The sequence below is a fragment of the Syngnathoides biaculeatus genome, chromosome 14 (genome assembly GCF_019802595.1).
Source record: "Syngnathoides biaculeatus isolate LvHL_M chromosome 14, ASM1980259v1, whole genome shotgun sequence".
In the NCBI taxonomy this organism is placed as follows: Eukaryota; Metazoa; Chordata; class Actinopteri; order Syngnathiformes; family Syngnathidae; genus Syngnathoides; species Syngnathoides biaculeatus.
This window is the reverse complement of record NC_084653.1, coordinates 14,662,859-14,680,334: the sequence shown is the minus strand read 5'-3', so window position 1 is coordinate 14,680,334 and position 17,476 is coordinate 14,662,859. Positions and strand designations below refer to the sequence as shown.

Below are 17,476 nucleotides of genomic sequence, written 5' to 3'. Positions count from 1 at the left end.
TTACGCTTGTTCATACGTTTACCATCTTTGAAAGACGAGGCCTCTCCTGGATGTGGCACTAAGCTCGTACGCGTGCATGTGTGTGCACATGCCTGTGTGTCTGCGCACGTGTGCGTGCGTGTGCAGCTGTGCTCGTATTTATGTTGGAAAACACTCTGGTAGTTTCCGAGAATATTTTAGTGCAGGGAAAAAAAAAAAGAGGGAAAGCAAGACTTTTTTGCCTTTAATTGGACCCTTCCATGCCCTTGACACACACCCACACCCACACACACGCATGCATTTTCGTCAGTGCTGTGCTAGTTGTGTACTTGTACTTGCCGTCCAATTAAATGCACTTAAGTCAATGGCTTTCAGTGAGGATGATGATGATATAAATTCCCTGTTGATATGATCGGCATGACAAGCACATTCAGACACGAGAGGAGGCAAAGAGAAGGGATAAAGCAAGGATGGAGGGAGAAGAAAGTGCTGACGGACTCCCTTCTGCGTGTTGACACATGAGTCAGAAAACCCACTGTGAGTATGTGTGTTGTGTGTGCGTGTCCGCGTTGGCAGCAAGTCAACCCAAACACGAGAAGCTGCTGCTGCAACATCTGACAACCATTACTGCTATCACACGCACACACGTACACAGACGCACACTTTGCAGCGTCATCCCACTTGGTCGGAAGACTAACAGAACAGAGGAGTTTAAGCACTGGGGGTTCAAAGTTGATTCAGTCAGTCAGTAAAGGATGAATACGGTACATATATGGGTGAGGGCTGCAAAGCGCGCTGGGAAGTGGAGTTCACTAATGGGGTGAATGAAGTGGGAAATTTCACTGCCACAATTTTACTCAATAGGTTCTTGTTCCCATTTGACTCTAGCGTGATGTTTTAACAAAAAAAATGTTTAAGAATGATAAATAAATGTAAAGTTTTCAGGACACCTAACTGCAATATGAAGCCGCGGAGGAGAAGTCATGTACATGTGGTCCTGGTCCTGGTCGTGTCAGGTCCAAAAGTTGACAACTCTAAATCGTACATCCAGAACTCAATCTGTGGTTCATAAAATGGAATTCCTAAAACACTCCAATGTGTGGCTCTATTTTATTATAATTGTTACATTGTGTCCTTTTTGGGTGACGTTGACTTACATAGTGGTATGTTTGTGTCACATTGTTTTCTTTTATATTGTGTCGTAGTTGTGCTCTGTTTTCTTATTGTGTCATATTAACATGACATTGTGTTGAGTTTGTGTTACATTGTCATATTTTGTCATGTGTTTGTGTTACGTTGTCTTGTGTCTTTGTCTTCTGTTGTTCAATTGTGTTACTTTGTGTTGTCATGTCTGTATTACACATTACGTTGCCTCACATTTCTTACCTTCTTTCATTTATTTACAGTACTTATTCACCCATCTGTATTTTATGTTGGGCACTTTCTTATAATGCAGTTGTTAAAGTGCTCGAGATATTGAGTTGCGTGGTGTGTGTTGCATTTATTTTTGCCTGTATTTGTGTTACTTTGTCCCGTTTGTTCCATTGCGACATATTTGTTACATGGTCAGATTTGTGTTGTTTCAGATTGTGTCATATTTCTGTTACATTGTGTTGCATTTGTTAGCTTGTGGTACATTGCGTCATATTGTGTGATGGAGCAATAACTGTAATTAGATGTGCTTCTGTTGTGCTGTGTTGCATGGCTGGAGTGTGATGAGTTAACATTCAGAAGCTTTGGCAAGAGTCTTCTCGGGTTTCCCGTGACTGGAAGTGATCATTTGATACTTTGATCAAATACACATCCATCACACACGTCTGCACTCCTTTTACATCCACCATTTAGCCTCGTTTACTTTACTCTAGTCTTGTCACGGTAAATTTATATTATTAGCATTTACACAAAACAGAAATTAAATGACATTTACTTTTATCCTCACAAAGCGCTAGGAAAGAAGGGAGAAAAAGAGGAAAGAGGTGAAAGGAAGCGCTTAAAAGAGAGCTGGTTATGGGGGAGGGAAAAGGAGAGGGTTGAACAGAAGAAGGAGGGGTAAGGAAGACAAGGGAGGAGGTTTGCGGAAAGGAGAAGAGGAACGAGGAGAAGGAGGATGAAAAGGAAAGTTGGATAGGAGTGAGGAAGAGGAGTGAAGAAAAAAATGGTAAGCACGGGTGAGGAAAGTTGAGAGGAAGGTAAGGATGGTTGAGCATGGGGGAGAGATGGAGACAAGGGTGATGTGAGTGAGGAAGAGGAGAGGTGTTGATAGGATGGGGGAAGGAAAGGGATGAAACTGCTGAGGACAAAAGAAAAGTAGGCAGGAAAATGATGGTGGGGCATGGGAGATGGAAGAAGGAACGAGTAAAGTCAAGTGAAAAGACTGCAGAAGAGGAAGGAAGCGAATGGTTGGAAAGATGGAAAGAAGGGAGGAAGGGGTGAGGACAAGGAGGGGAAAGATGAAAGGTGAGGAAGAAGAGGATTGGATGTGAGAGGACGTAAGAAGGGAGAAGTGAAGAAGAAGAACGCTAGGCAGGAGGGGGGCCAAAGAGAAGAAAAAAATGAAGAACATCGTGAGAAAGAAGGGGGGGCAAGAAAAGAAGGGTGGAACGAAGGGAAACGGCAAATGTGGAAGGGACAAAAATGGAAAAGAAATAGGGAGGAAGAGGAAGAAAGTGTAAAGAAGAGGCGAGTGAGGGGAAAGTGTGGGAAAAGGGGGAGGAAAAAGAGAGCAGGGTGGGAAAGGAATGGAGAGAAGATGAGAAGAAAGGGAAAGTAAAAAGCAGAAGAGGGAAAGGTGATGGACACGAACAGAAAAAAGAAAGGGAAGATGGGGAAAGATCAGAGGAAGAAGGTCAAGGCAGAAGCGGGAGTTAGAGTTGAGGAGGCAGAAGAAAAGTGTTGAAAATGGGAGGAAGGGATGAGGAGGACACTTAGATGGGAGGGCGAAAGAAGGGCAGGGGTGAGGAAAAGGAAGGAGGGGCGCAGAAGGAGGAGGAATGGGTGAGGAAAAAGAAGAGTTGAACAGGAGGGGGGAGATAGGAAAAGAGTAAGAGAAGCAAGGAGGAAAAGGAGGGTTGGACAGGTAGAAAGAAAGAAGGGAATGTGTGAGGAAGGGGAGGAAAGTTGGACGGGAAGAACTGGAGAAAGAGGGAAGATGAGCAGAGAGGGGAAGTGAATGACGGAAGGGTGGAGAGGTGAGAAAGCGCTGAGTTGACAGAGAGAAGAAAGGAAACGCGGGAAGGATGAGGAGGGCGGGGGAAATGGAAGAAAAGAGCAGAGAAAAGACAGGAAGAGTGGACATAAGGGGAGAAAGACGAGGGAGGGGGATAGAGCCAAGAGGAGGGATGAGAAAGTATAAGGAAGAGGAGGAGAAGGATTAGAAGAAGAGTGCCCCACCCCTCTCCTCCCTCCCTTCGCTTGTATCCCGGGTGTGAGCGGACTTGGAGTCATAAGGAGAGGCAGCAGATCGCCGGTGTGCACCCATTCCTGACTAACTCCCATTCGTGACTAACTCTACAAGTAGCGAGTAACTAGTGCTCATTTGGCGATGCGGCGGTGGGCAGTGTTGGTGGCGGCGCTGGCCGCTTGGTGCGCACTTTGTCCAGGGGGTCCAGAACCGGTTAGGGCGGCGGCGTGCGAGCCGGTGCGGATCCCGCTGTGCCGCTCCATGCCCTGGAACATGACCAAGATGCCCAACCATCTGCACCACAGCACGCAGGACAACGCCGTGCTCGCCATCGAACAGTTCGAGGGACTTCTCGGTCAGTACCCTTTACCGAAAATACTCTAATTACGCTACAATTACACTAAGCTTTTGCTTTAAAACTAAGTCTCTCTTTAAAGTCCCACTTCTGGCAAACACTAGTTAAGTTAGTAGTAAGTGGTTTTAAAAGGGCAAAGAAGCTTCTGGAATTGACAAGTTGGTGAAGAGTTGCTTTGTTTAGGGCAGGTTGTACGCAACCTGCGGTTCCAGTCACATTCAGAAAGATCCATCTCCTCATTTTAATTAAGTCTTCCTTGTCTTCTTTGTCAAGAGCTTCATTTTCTTTCAGTCTTCATTTTAGTCTCACATTTTAGTTTTGAGAGTTGAACTCCGCCAAGGCTGCCGTTTGTCACCAATTTTGTTCATAACTTTTATGGACAGAATTTCTAGGCGCAGCCGAGGTGTAAAGGGTGCCTGGTTTGGTGGCGTCATCATCGCATCTCTGCTCTTTGCAGAGGATGTGGTTTTGTTGGCTTCATCAAGCCGTTATCTCCACCTCTCACTGGAGCGATTCCCACCAGAGTGTGAAGCGGCTGGGATAAGAATGGGCACCTCCAAATCCGAGACTACGGTCCTCAGTCGGAAGAGGGTGGCGTCCTCTCTCCAGGTCGGGGATGAGATCCTGCCCCAAGTGGAGGAGTTCAAGTATCTTGGGGTCTTGTTCACGAGTGAGGGAAGAATAGAGCGGGAGATCGACACATGGATCAGTGCATCTGCAGTGATGCGGAGTCTGTATCGGTCCATTGTGGTAAAGAGGGAGCTAAGTCGAAAGGTGAAGCTCTCAATTTACCAGGCGATCTATGTTCCTACCCTCACCTATGGGCATGAGCTGTGGGTCATGACCAAAAGAACAGGATCCCGGATACAAGCGGTCGAAATGAGTTTCCTCCGCAGGGTGTCCGGGCTCTCCCTTAGCGATAGGGTGAGAAGCTCGGTCATCCGGGAGGGGCTCAGTGTCGAGCCGCTGCCCCTCTGCATTGAGAGGAGTCAGGTGAGGTGGCTGGCGCATCTGATATGGATGCCTCTCGGATGCCTCCCTGGTGAGGTGTTCCGGGCATGTCCCACCGGAAAGAGACCCAGAGGACGACCCAGGACACGCTGCAGAGACTATGTCTCTCGGCTAAATCGGGAACGCCTCGGGATACCCTCCGGAAGAGCTGGAAGAAGTGGCTGGGGAAAGGGAAGTCTGGGTATCCCTGCTGAAGCTACATCCCCCGCAACCCCACCCGGAAAAGCAGTAGATAATAGATGGATGGATGGATTTTAGTTTTTAGCTACTTCATCTATGACTTCCTCACTATCTTCACATTTGTTTTAGTCTAGGACTCAATGTCCTCTTCTTCTTTTAATCTTGTTGTGTCATTTTCTTTTTCTTCATTTTAGTCCGGTCTTATTCATCAGCTTAATCTTTGGAATCAGTTTTGATCTGGTCCTCTTTACAGTCTTCATGGTCTTGATCTTTTTCTTCCTCTTCTTTTGTGTTACTACTGAATCAGTTTGTAGTAGGGCTGATTCAAGGAAAATTGTGTTGCACCAAATAGGGGTCACCACACCAAGTCGTTTGTTTGGCACACTCCCAACTTGAACGGACTTGAGCAGTGACACTATACCGCACTTTGAGAATCACTGCTTTAGTCCATTGTATGAGTGCATCCGTTAAAGTATGAACATTGTAGTCACACAGACGTTTGTATGGGTCCTGATGGGTTTCAAACATTATATCCAACAAGCTTCATTTTGTTTCGTCTTCCCAGAACATCTCTGCAGAGCCAATCATATCAGTTATATGCTCTCAGATGATAACCTGCTTTTGTGCACGACTAGCTGGGTCTTTAGCCAGCGCGCTCTGCGCATTCCTCTGCTACGCAAACATCTTATTTGACTCTTTTCAACTTTACCTTCAACTCCTTTGCATTTGAAAACATTTTTACCAGTCTTGGCTTTCAGGGTCAAAGTGTGGACACCACAAAAGAACTCTTTGGCATCTGTTTTAAAGCAGAGTTTTCCAAATAGCCGTTCGAAAGCATTTTGACTGATCTTTCAAGACCCACAGAATATTGTGTTCTGTAACAATGTAAGCAGCAGACCTACCCAAGAAAGAGTAGTCCATTTTTTCACGTGAAAAAAAGATTATAGGGTTTTCTCTTCTAATTAGTGGTCGAATATGGGTTGGTTTCATCAACATTGGTTTCAACCAAAAAGTGAAGAAAGCAAAAATTAGGTCAAGCAGAACTTTGACGCAGATATTTTTTGCTTTTGTGACACCTCAAACTGTAAAACCACAAAACAAGACTGAGGAAATGTTTTTGATGACAAAAGAATCCTACTTGCCTATTTGCTGATATTTTATTTTATTTTCTATTTAACATTTTTTTGGGGAGGTTGGGTAATTGAGAGCATAGATTATCATTGCAATGCCAAGGAAGGCACCCGCTTCTCTCAGCGTGAAAAAGGTTTGCTTTTCTCTCACAGGCAGCTCTCTGGTTTTCATGCGGACTTAACAGCAAATGCAGTTTTCCCAGGTGAAACCCAAAGCCAAAAAAAGAAACATGACCTAATGCTAATGAATCTAAAAAGAAACTAAAGCACAATTACAAACATCCATCAGTCAACGTTCAAACACTTTTGATGGTCTAGTCTGAGTCAACACATCAAGATGTAAATAGCATGAAATAAAAGTTGGAATTCTAAACGTTGGTATCATAGTCACCTTTTGATGTGAAACCCAAATATCTTCCACATACAACAAGAACCAATTTACTTTGCTGCTCCAATATGTTTGGAGCCGTATATTCGACTATGAAATGCGCCGTGAGTGATGTTAAATCACCGCATGGCTCAAGATGAACGTCAGTGACTTCGTTCGCCATCCACTCGATGTACTGAGTTATCTTTTCTCACGATCGCAACACACTTTCTACCACCTACCCTGACATATTCCCGGTTACACCATTCATATACATACATCTGAATTTTAGGGGCCTGAACTTGCCGGACTTCAACAGTGTTGGCATTTCTCGCCCTCATAATCGATGATTCAAGCAGAGATTCACCGACTAATGGTTATCTCAAACTCAGAAGTCGCTCTGACCTCAAATTCCAATGCGATACAACACTGCAATCTACGGGCACCCATCTGTCTTTGTGTTGATCAATTGTTTTTGTGAAGTCTTGTGTCCTCATGTGTAACGCTGTCTTGATTGTCTGTTTGTTCATTGTAGTCATGAGATTTTTTTTGTGGTCTCGTGTTAGTGGCGATTATGTGTAGTCTTGTCTCGACTGCGTGTCCTCTAGCACCGAGGTGTGAAACTCCTTTTTTGTCCCGGGCCACATTGTAGTTACAGTTTCCCACACAGGGAGGTTATGACTGTGAAACCATGAAAATCTTTTGCCTCATCATATTTAGCCGTGAAATTCATAAACTAGTTTTGCGAATCAGAACTCAGGAGTAATGGGTTTTTCAACGAATGCTGATGCTTGGTAACACAAAAATGCTTGCAATATCTGTTATCATTTGTGATATGACAATATGAAATTTTGGTACATATTTCAACAAAAATCATGAAAGTTGTACACATGATTTGCCTTCACAGTCCACGTAAAATCATATGGTGGGCCGGATGTGGCCCCCTGGCCTTGAGTTTGACGCCAGTTTTCTAGCGTATTTATGCGTCATCTTGCATCTCCTTGTGTGTTGATTGGATTTGTCCTTGTAAAACCACAATGGCAACGCGATGAAGAGTTTGTCAGTCAGGAGACGGTTTGCTTCCCAGACGGAAGCGGTTGGAAACACGGAGGAGCAGAAGAATGCTAATGACAGAGCAAAGCACGGAAAGAGGGGCCAAAAACCTCAGAGGGACTTTGAACCGGTCTGACCTTTAACGGTCCTCCCCTCACCACGCCCCCACGTAAAACACTGCCGAGCCGTATACAACATCAAACATAATGTCGATATGAAAGGACATGTTTATCGGTCACTCCACAAGTTGAAACAATGGCCAGAAGCAAGAGGTGGAGAGGTTGTCTGGGTGGGGGGAGGGAGTAAGAGTTTCACAACCGATGTAAGGCTATGTTCATACCGCAGGCCAAAAGTGATCTGTATCTAGGTTTTTTTTTCATGTTCATGTCAGTAGTACGGTTATCATTTTTTACAATATGGCCCAGGCTTCTTTTGTACATGTATATGAATTGGATATGTATCCCATGCTACTGCAGTAGTAGTAGTAGTAGTAGTAGTAGTAGTGGATGTTCAGGTTACAGTCATTCGACCTGTATGTCATCAAAAGGTGTCAAACATCACAAATATATTCAGGTGTTAAAAACAATGGGGGGGACAAAAGGAGTAGGAAACATCGGCAGAAAAAATGCTTGAGAAGTGATTTCGAAAAATGGAGGCTCCTGTTCCACAAAATCCTTGAAATTGCCACAAGTGCATCAGCACTGAAACCTACAGGAGGGGCCTTATTACTTCCATACACAGTGCCTAACAACTTATTTGGTGCACACGAGGGTCACTGCACGGACACATTCCTTTCCAATTAGGATTGGTAATGTGCTACACATTTTATTATAATGCCGCCAAATAGAAGGTAATCGTTAGTTCATTTATGACGTTAACCATTAGCTAGCGGACTGAAAGGCAAAGTTAGGAGGTTGTTTTACATAGACAACAAAATTATTTCCCTGGGGTTTTTTTTTGTTTTTTTTTAAACATTTAACTTTAACTGGGAGTGACAAACAGCTTGGACTATCTTTTTTTAAACAATTGAATGTCAAAAAGTGATTTGCCTTCACTGCCACCTGTACAACACTCGTACTTCTAGTATTTCCTAGCAAGTCAAAGCGAGAAATCGGATGAAAGACGCCCCATTTTGAGTCAATATGAATGCAATCTCATCGGTGAAAAACACTAAATATGTAGGTTTGATGAATCAGGAATGTATAGACAATGTATGGAGAGGTTTCCAATGACATCACCACAGTCCCTTAGACCAATCGGATAAATTAACGATGGAAAAAACTTAACGCTTCACCTATCACCAGTGTTCTCTGACCTCTATGACACACAAGATGGCGTAATTGGAAACTTATCCATAGAATGTCAATATGCTACATGGAATATTATGTAAATATGCAACATACATTGTTGACATACAGTATATTAAACAAGCTACTTATCCCTGAATAGGAACAGTCTTATTTTACTCATTGCAATGTTTTGTTAAATGATTGTCCTATTTCGAAATACGTTATATTGTGGTATAATTTTAATCTCATTCACACACTCCGGATCGCACCCACAATGGACGAAATCCACGCAGTAGAGTGCACAAATTTATGCTTCAATACTGTATGTATCACACATAATCTTCTTCATTAGTGAAAAAAATATGGTACAACCAAAGTATTATTTTTGCCCACTTGGGTCACCATCTTTACATACATTCTTGACAAGAGTAACTTTGGCTGTGAATGTCTGTATGCTTCCAAAATGTGGGTCTTTTCAGCTGAGTGATATGGAAGTGGACCTATGAGAAGATACTGCTGTTGATTTGCTACTGTATATCAAAAGTATACACATACGTTAACATGCTAGGTACATGCGCCTTTGTGACTATGTTGTTGTTACCTTAAGGCACGGGATGCAGTGCCGACCTGCTGTTCTTTCTGTGCGCCATGTACGCTCCCATCTGCACCATCGACTTCCAGCACGAGCCTATCAAGCCGTGCAAGGCTGTGTGTGAGCGCGCCAAACAGGGCTGCGAGCCCGTCATGAGGCGCTACAACCATAGCTGGCCTGACAGCCTGGACTGCAGTGAGCTGCCCCTCTACGACCGCGGTGTCTGCATCTCTCCTGAGGCTATCGTCAAGGCGGAGGGGCCAGGTATTTATGAAAAAGAAGCATAAAAAACAGCAGCAAAACAAAACATTATGACATTTCCACAGAAATGCACAAAATGTCTTACTCATGATCAGACCAAAACTTAAAACATACATTGCAAACTTTCACAAAGACAAATCAGACCAAAAATAATCAAAGTATTTAGTAAAATAAATAAATAATCCCCCAAATCAAAGTTACTTAAACAAAAAAATCTAAACAATTCAGCTTCAAGCCCTCTCCTGTATGGAGAAACTGGTTGCGTGCATTGTTCTGGTGTGACTTTTGTTTTTTTAAAATGTTAGAAATGTAATACACAATTTAATTCAAACAAACAGATAAAGGTTTTCCAACAAAAAAATGTAGCTATTAAATACATGTAAATGTTGTAACTTGAGTAATTAATTTGAACAAAAATAATTCAGATAAAAAAAAATTCCAAAAGAGGGGAATGATGTGATTTTCACAGTTCAGTCAACATAAAAAAAAAAACACCAATATTCAAAGATCTTCTTCTTTTCCTTTCGGCTTGTCCCGTTAGGGGTCGCCACAGCGTGTCATCTTTTGCCATCTTAGCCTATCTCCTGCATCTTCCTCTCTAACCCCAACTGCCCTCATGTCTTCCCTCACCACATCCATAAACCTTCTCTTTGGTCTTCCTCTCGCTCTTTTGCCTGGCAGCTCCATCCTCTGCATCCTTCTACCAATATACTCACTCTCTCGCCTCTGAACATGTCCAAACCATCGAAGTCTGCTCTCTCGAATCTTGTCTCCAAAACATCCAGCTTTGGCTGTCCCTCTAATGAGCTCATTTCTAATCCTATCCAACCTGGTCACTCCGAGCGAGAACCTCAACATCTTCATTTCTGCCACCTCCAGTTCAGATTCCTGTTGTTTCTTCAGTGCCACTGTCTCTAATCCGTACATCATGGCCGGCCTCACCACTGTTTTGTAAACTTTGCCCTTCATCCTAGCAGACACTCTTCTGTCACATAACACACCAGACACCTTTCGCCAGCTGTTCCAACCTGCTTGGACCCGTTTCTTCACTTCCTGACCACACTCTCCATTGCTCTGTATTGTTGACCCCAAGTATTTGAAGTCGTCCACCCTCGCTATCTCTTCTCCCTGTAGCCTCACACTTCCCCCTCTACTTTTCTCATTCACGCACATATATTCTGTTTTACTTCGGCTAATCTTCATTCCTCTCCTTTCCAGTGCATGTCTCCATCTTTCCAATTGTTCCTCTGCATGCTCCCTGCTTTCACTGCATATGACAATATCATCTGCGAACATCATGGTCCAAGGGGATTCCAGTCTAACCTCATCTGTCAGCCTATCCATTACCACTGCAAACAGGAAGGGGCTCAGAGCTGATCCCTGATGCAGTCCCACCTCCACCTTAAATTCCTCTGTCACACCTGAGGCACACCTCACCATTGTTCTGCTACCATCATACATGTCCTGTACTATTTTAACATACTTCTCTGCCACACCAGACTTACGCATGCAGTACCACAGTTCTTCTCTTGGTACTCTGTCATAGGCTTTCTCTAGATCCACAAAGACACAATGTAGCTCCTTCTGACCTTCTCTGAACTTTTCCACGAGCATCCTCAAGGCAAATAATGCATCTGTGGTACTCTTTCTAGGCATGAAACCATACTGTTGCTCGCAGATACTTACTTCTGTCCTGAGTCTAGCCTCCACTACTCTTTCCCATAACTTCATTGTGTGGCTCATCAACTTTATTCCTCTATAGTTCCCACAACTCTGAACATCACCTTTGTTCTTAAAAATGGGAACTAGAACACTTTTCCTCCATTCTTCAGGCATCTTTTCGCCTGCTAGTATTCTGTTGAATAAGGTGGTCAAAAACTCCACAGCCATCTCTCCAAATTGCTTCCATACCTCTACCGGTATGTCATCAGGATCAACTGCCTTCCCATTTTTCATCCTTTGTAATGCCTTTCTGACTTCCCCCTTAGTAATCATTTCCACTTCCTGGTCCTTCACTCTTGCCTCTTCAACTCTTCCTTCTCTCTCATTTTCTTCATTCATCAACTTCTCACTTCATTCATCAACTTCTCAACCAATATTCAAAGATGAAAAGTCAAAATTAATTTTTGTCTTTCCTTGATTTGATCACTCTCAAATGTGAGATTTCCACATAAAATGTCAGATTCTACATTTGAAAAAAAAAGTGTTGGAAGGAATACAATTTTGACCCCCAAAAAACATTCAAGAAAAACTTACAAAGAATGCAAATTACATTTTCCACACACTGTAACAACATTGAAAAAATGACAAAACAAAGAATGAATACAATTTTTTTAAACATTCATTTTGGAGTAATAGTACTCAAAATCATTGGTACAAATTCCACAAAATGAAAAAAATGGTTAATGTAAAACAAAAATAAACATTTAGTCACGGTTTCACCTATATCGTATAGTATATATCTCGTCACCTTTATCTTTGAACAAGATCTGTCAACAACAAAATATGGAATGAAAAAAATACAATTGCATATGAACAAGTGCGTGAATGTAAAATAATGAATGCCAAATGAGATGACTTGATAACAAATTAGAAAATTTTGCCTTTGCGGGTTTTATAATATGGGAATTATTCTTGAAAGTTTCTTTTGTTGAGTTGTGTTGTCATTATGTTTGCAGATCCGTACTACCAGGACCCAGCCAGGTGCAACCCAGGTCAATTCAACCCAGTACAAACCCACAGTATCAAAAGCATTCCTTTCTAGACAATTCCACAAAGTGAATTTTTCCATGTGATTGACAGAATCCAGTCCAGACTTTCCCTTGGACGCCAACAACCTTCACTGCAGAGGACCCGTCGGTAAATTTACACGTTGGGGAAGCGGCCCAACCGAGAGATACAAACTGACCCTCTCCATGTGTGCGCGTGTGTGTAGATCGCTGCAAATGTAAGACAGTCAAGATGAGTTTTAAAACCTACATGAACAACAACTACAACTATGGTGAGTTCATCCTAATTACCCAGCATATTTCATGTATGAGATTGCAGTGGGCAGCACGGTAGGGCGACTGGTTGGAGCGTTAGACTCACAATTCGGAGGACCGGGTTTCAATCCCGGCCCTCCCTGTGTGGAGTTTGCATGTTCTTCCCGTGCCTGCGTGGGTTTTCTCCGGGCACTCCAGTTTCCTCCCACATCCCAAAAACATGCAACATTAATTGACACTCTAAATTGCCCTTAGGTGTGATTATGAGTGCGGCTGTTTGTCTCCATGTGCCTGTGATTGGTTGCCAACCAGTTCAGGGTGTACCCCGCCTCCTTCCCGATGACAGCTGGGATAGATTCCCACCACCCTTTGAGGATAAGCAGCTCAGATAATGGATGGATGGAGCTTGCAGTGTCCGCATATTAATAAAAAAATAAATCTACACATCCCTTTTCAGATAAGCGACAAAGACAAATCATTTTAAATCTTTCAAAGCCATTAATGCAGCCTATAACCTGGACAACTCAATTATAAAAAAAATCATGAGATTTTCAAGGGGGAGTACCATATTTTCTGCACTATGGCGGATCTAAAAGCCTTTAATTTTCCTCAAAGGCTGACAGTGTGCCTTATAATCAATATAGATCAATATTGAGCCTTTAGTGCAGCTCCATCTAATGGATGCATAATGTAACCCCAGCCTCTACTGTAGAGTCTGTTCTATCCGCCTTATAATGCGGTGCGCCTTATATATGAAAAAAGGTGTAAAATAGGAAATTCATTGAAGGTGCGCCTTATAATGCGGTGCATCTTATAGGGCGGAAAATACGGTACGTACAACTGTGATTATACGGCTGCCAACACTGTCAAGAAAAGTCTACCAGAACATCTGAACTCAATTTAGAGATACTCCCATAAAAACGTCATTAGGAATGTTATTGATTGATTTTGAACACAGTCACGCAACCAGTCATACACAAGTGAGTGTGCAAACCTTTGCAACCAGATTATTTCAGTTTATTTTTATGTACTCTCTCAAAATGATTTTTCAACTGAACTGTGCTTTGTTGCAAAACTTTGTCAGGATTTACGTGTCTTAGAACATCCATCCCTCACTTTGAGCGTGTCTGTGGGAATGTTTACAAAACATCTTCTCCACTCTTCAAACCCAGAGCACCCACACCCACACACCCATCTAAAATCTGTTACATTCTACCAAATTCCCCACTGTGTATTACGCACGATCCTTCGTTGCTATAACCATCGGAAATTTGCCGCGAGATGGTTTTGGCTGTCATGCAAGGCCAGCATGAAATGTTTGCAATTGGCTGGCCTTAGTGTTGTATTTAAGGGCAAGTGTAAAAATGACCTTTACTTGCACTTGCAAACTGTGGAAAATATTTGTTGATTTGGATAAATTAAGACCTTGAAAGTCACCGGGAGTGGGAACAACATCATGGTTTCCACTCCCAGTGACTTTCGGTCCCAGTTCCTGCCCAATCACATAATTGTGAAATTTAGTCCGGTGGGAATCTCACAGGACACACGGGCCTAGTAGAAATCCCGAAAACATGTCAACTTCTAAACTAGACAAAAGTGGAATCTTCCTCAAATAGCGTGTGTCCTTTGGTATGTTTGTGTTGTGTCCTTTCCTTAGTGAGTGTGCTCTTCTGTGTGAATATTGTTGCTGTGACAATTTCATTTCTCGCACGTTATAAATCAAACGTGTGATCCGTGCAGTGATTCGCGCACGTGTGCGTGAGGTCCGCACGCAGGGCATGGAGCCCACGGCGGTGGTGGAGGTTCGCGAGGTCCTTAAGTCTTCTCTGGTGCACATCCCCAGAGAAACGGTAACTCTTCACTACTCGTCCTCGTGCCAATGTCCACCTGTCACTGCCGGAGAGGAGTACCTCATTATGGGATATGAGAACGAGGAGACGTCCAGGTAGGTCTGCTATGCTAGCTGATTTCGCACCGTAACGGGAAGTGGCTGACGACGTGGAGGGGTGTCTATTGCAGGTTACTGCTGATTGACGGCTCCATCGTGCAAAAGTGGAAGGACAAGATGGGACGCAAAGTCAAGGTAGGAGTTTTTGCCCTGTAAGAGTGTGTTTGGGGCAGATGGTTTACATCCGTACTTGTTTTTCTGTCTGACCTGGTGTCCTTGGGTCTGTGCGTCCCTTTAATGATAAAAAACACTTCACTTCCTGTGTTTCTTTGTGTGTCCGTCCGTGCGTAGCGGTGGGACCGGAACCTGCAAGGAAAAGCCCGAGCAGCTCATCGCCGGAGTCGCCACTGAGATGGGACCACCAGTGCATGCGTGCGCGCATGTATGTGTGTGTGTATATTGCACTATCACAAGTAGCTGAATGTAGTTCATTTATCTTTGCACAAACGCCATCTAGTGTGTGTTTGCTTGTGTGCGTGCACATGTGTGTGTGTGTGTGTGTGTGTGCTGTTTGCAAAGCGGTGTGCATCTGTGGTCATGTGTGCGTGTGCAACTTCTCACCTGGGATGTTGTCATGTGGGCTAATTTCTTCTTTTTTCCCGACATAAAGGGAACTGCAACTTTGCATGAATGTTAGTGACTTGCTCTCTTTATGCAAAAAAAAAAAATTGGTTAATTAGCTCTTTTGTCACCATATCAACATGAACAACATCACAGAACAAGATCCTATAAACACTACACTATTTTCCTTTGCTCTTTAAACAAGAACTGATGCTGCTCTTGAATGGATTCAGTTTTGCATACAATGACGTGGTTACTTTGAAAGAACCAAATGAAATTTGAAAATGAAAGATCCTAAAAATAAAAAAAAAGCTTGTGCTTTTAATAATAATTCAATGGTCTTTGGGATTTCTTTCCATATCAGTACAATTAGAAACTGCCATTTTGGACCCAGTTCAAAGGGAAGTCATTGTAGTTTCTATTGTCCAACGGCTCACAAATTTAAACCCTTAATCATAAACAGATGGGCCAAGATAAATTGCAAAAGATTTAAGTTTCCTTCTTTGTGCGCGGGTGGAAATTGGATTACTTGCCATAAAATTGGGTACGTCAGCTAGCAGTAACAGGTCAGATTAAAAAAAAAAAGCAATAAACAAATTAAAGTAATGCCTGTGTTTTGAGTTTCCATTTTTTTCCATTTCCAAGCTGAACCCCGTTTATTTTTTAACATGATGATATAAGGGAACATTGACAAAACAGCAGTATGTGCGTGTGTGTACGGGCCCAAGTCCAGCGGTTCCTACCTCCTTCATTCCCCACCGTGTTTTCTCAGCTGCATTCAGGCCCCGCAAAGGATGAGAAAATGTTTTTGGTGGGGATTTACGACCCTGCCGCCTCCTCATCTTCCTAATCCTGCTCGTCCTCGTGTCGATTCCAGCTGAACACACACCTGCCTGGCACACGTGAATAAGGCCCAGGCTGTTCCTGCTGCAAAAGCGCTCCTATTCATGCACACAAACATAAGCACACACAAACAGGATATCGCCCGAGGGCATGAGTGATGCATGATAGGACACTAAAACATTCTGTCACGATGGACATCAACACCAACGTTCAACAACATGGACCCAATGTGTATAAGGGGTATAAAGTAAAAAGTATATATATATATATATATATATATATATATATATATATATATAAGTTTAAGTATAAAGGGGTATAAGGTGTATAAATGAGGTTGTCGTTTCAGATCAGGATTCATGTGGAGTTATGCAGGCCTAATGGGTCAGAACAGGTAACCTGCTGCATTTACTCAATTACAGTTATAACTTTTGGAATACACAGTACTGGTTGTTAGAGTACTTTTCATGCAACATGCTTTTTACTTTAAGATTAGTATTTTTGTTAAGAAGAAACAATCCTTATAATCTCTGGTTATATTCCATTCATCCAACAGAACGAAGCAGTCCCTTGACTACACACAATGGCTCACAGAAGCAAATCTTTCACTGGGTGTTGTATGTGAAACCTGTCAAAAACAACTGAAAAGAATGGCTACGTAATCTCTTAGTCTATTGTGCTTTGAACTGAAAGAGAACTTCATGTGGCAGCATTTGCTTAAACTTTATCAGGGTCTAACATTGTTGGGCAAGTTCTGAATTTGAACTTTCCCATTTTATATTTCTCTCAAGTTGACTGACATTCATGCTTTGATGAAATTGAGTTACCATATACTCAGTGCTTCAGTATATTTTTCTGTGAATACTTGATTAATTTGGGAGATTACTTTACTTCACATTATTCTGAAGTAACAGTACTCTAAAGTACAATTTCTACCTGTGGCTACTCTATACTTACTTCTGCTTACGGTCTCTTGACCAATGTTCCCTTTAAGCTGCGCAACTGCACATTTGCGCAGTCTCAGTGCTGAGGAAAAGAGATCCAGTGCAGTGAACTACAGCCAAACGTTTATTTTTTATTTTTTTTTAAAACATGGCAGCACAATGGCTCTCTCAAAGACCTTTTCCTCAGCCACATCAGGCCACACACTCTACTTCCTACTTTACCTGACACCGCCCCCATCCATTTTAAAGGGGTAAACTCATAATTACAAACAATGCAGCCCTATGGGGGCACAAACCAGTGCAATCTGTAGGCCGGTCCCAAGCCCGGATAAATGCAGAGGGTTGCGTCAGGAAGGGCATCCGGCGTAAAAACTGTGCCAAGCAAATATGAGCGTTCATCTAAAGAATCCCATACCGGATCGGTCGTGGCCCGGGTTAACAACGCCCGCCCCCGGCACTGCTAACCTGCAGGGCGTCGGTGGAAATTCAGCTACTGTGGGTCGAAGACAAAGAAGAGGAGGAAACCGGATCCAGCGTCAGAAGAAAAAGAGGAATGCACAGAGCCTACAACTGAGTGTA

General features: G+C 43.0%; 1 protein-coding gene across 1 annotated transcript; it reads left to right on the top strand.

Annotated features, from left to right (window-relative positions):
• The first annotated feature begins 3,375 nt into the window (after positions 1-3,375).
• On the top strand, positions 3,376-15,651 carry frzb (frizzled related protein). Its single transcript, XM_061842398.1, has 8 exons — positions 3,376-3,734; positions 9,372-9,620; positions 12,296-12,331; positions 12,420-12,476; positions 12,553-12,618; positions 14,342-14,546; positions 14,621-14,684; positions 14,841-15,651. Exons 1-8 carry the CDS (start codon positions 3,521-3,523, stop codon positions 14,898-14,900), a joined length of 951 nt encoding a protein of 316 aa, XP_061698382.1. The 5' UTR covers positions 3,376-3,520; the 3' UTR covers positions 14,901-15,651.
• Positions 15,652-17,476: the final 1,825 nt, after the last annotated feature.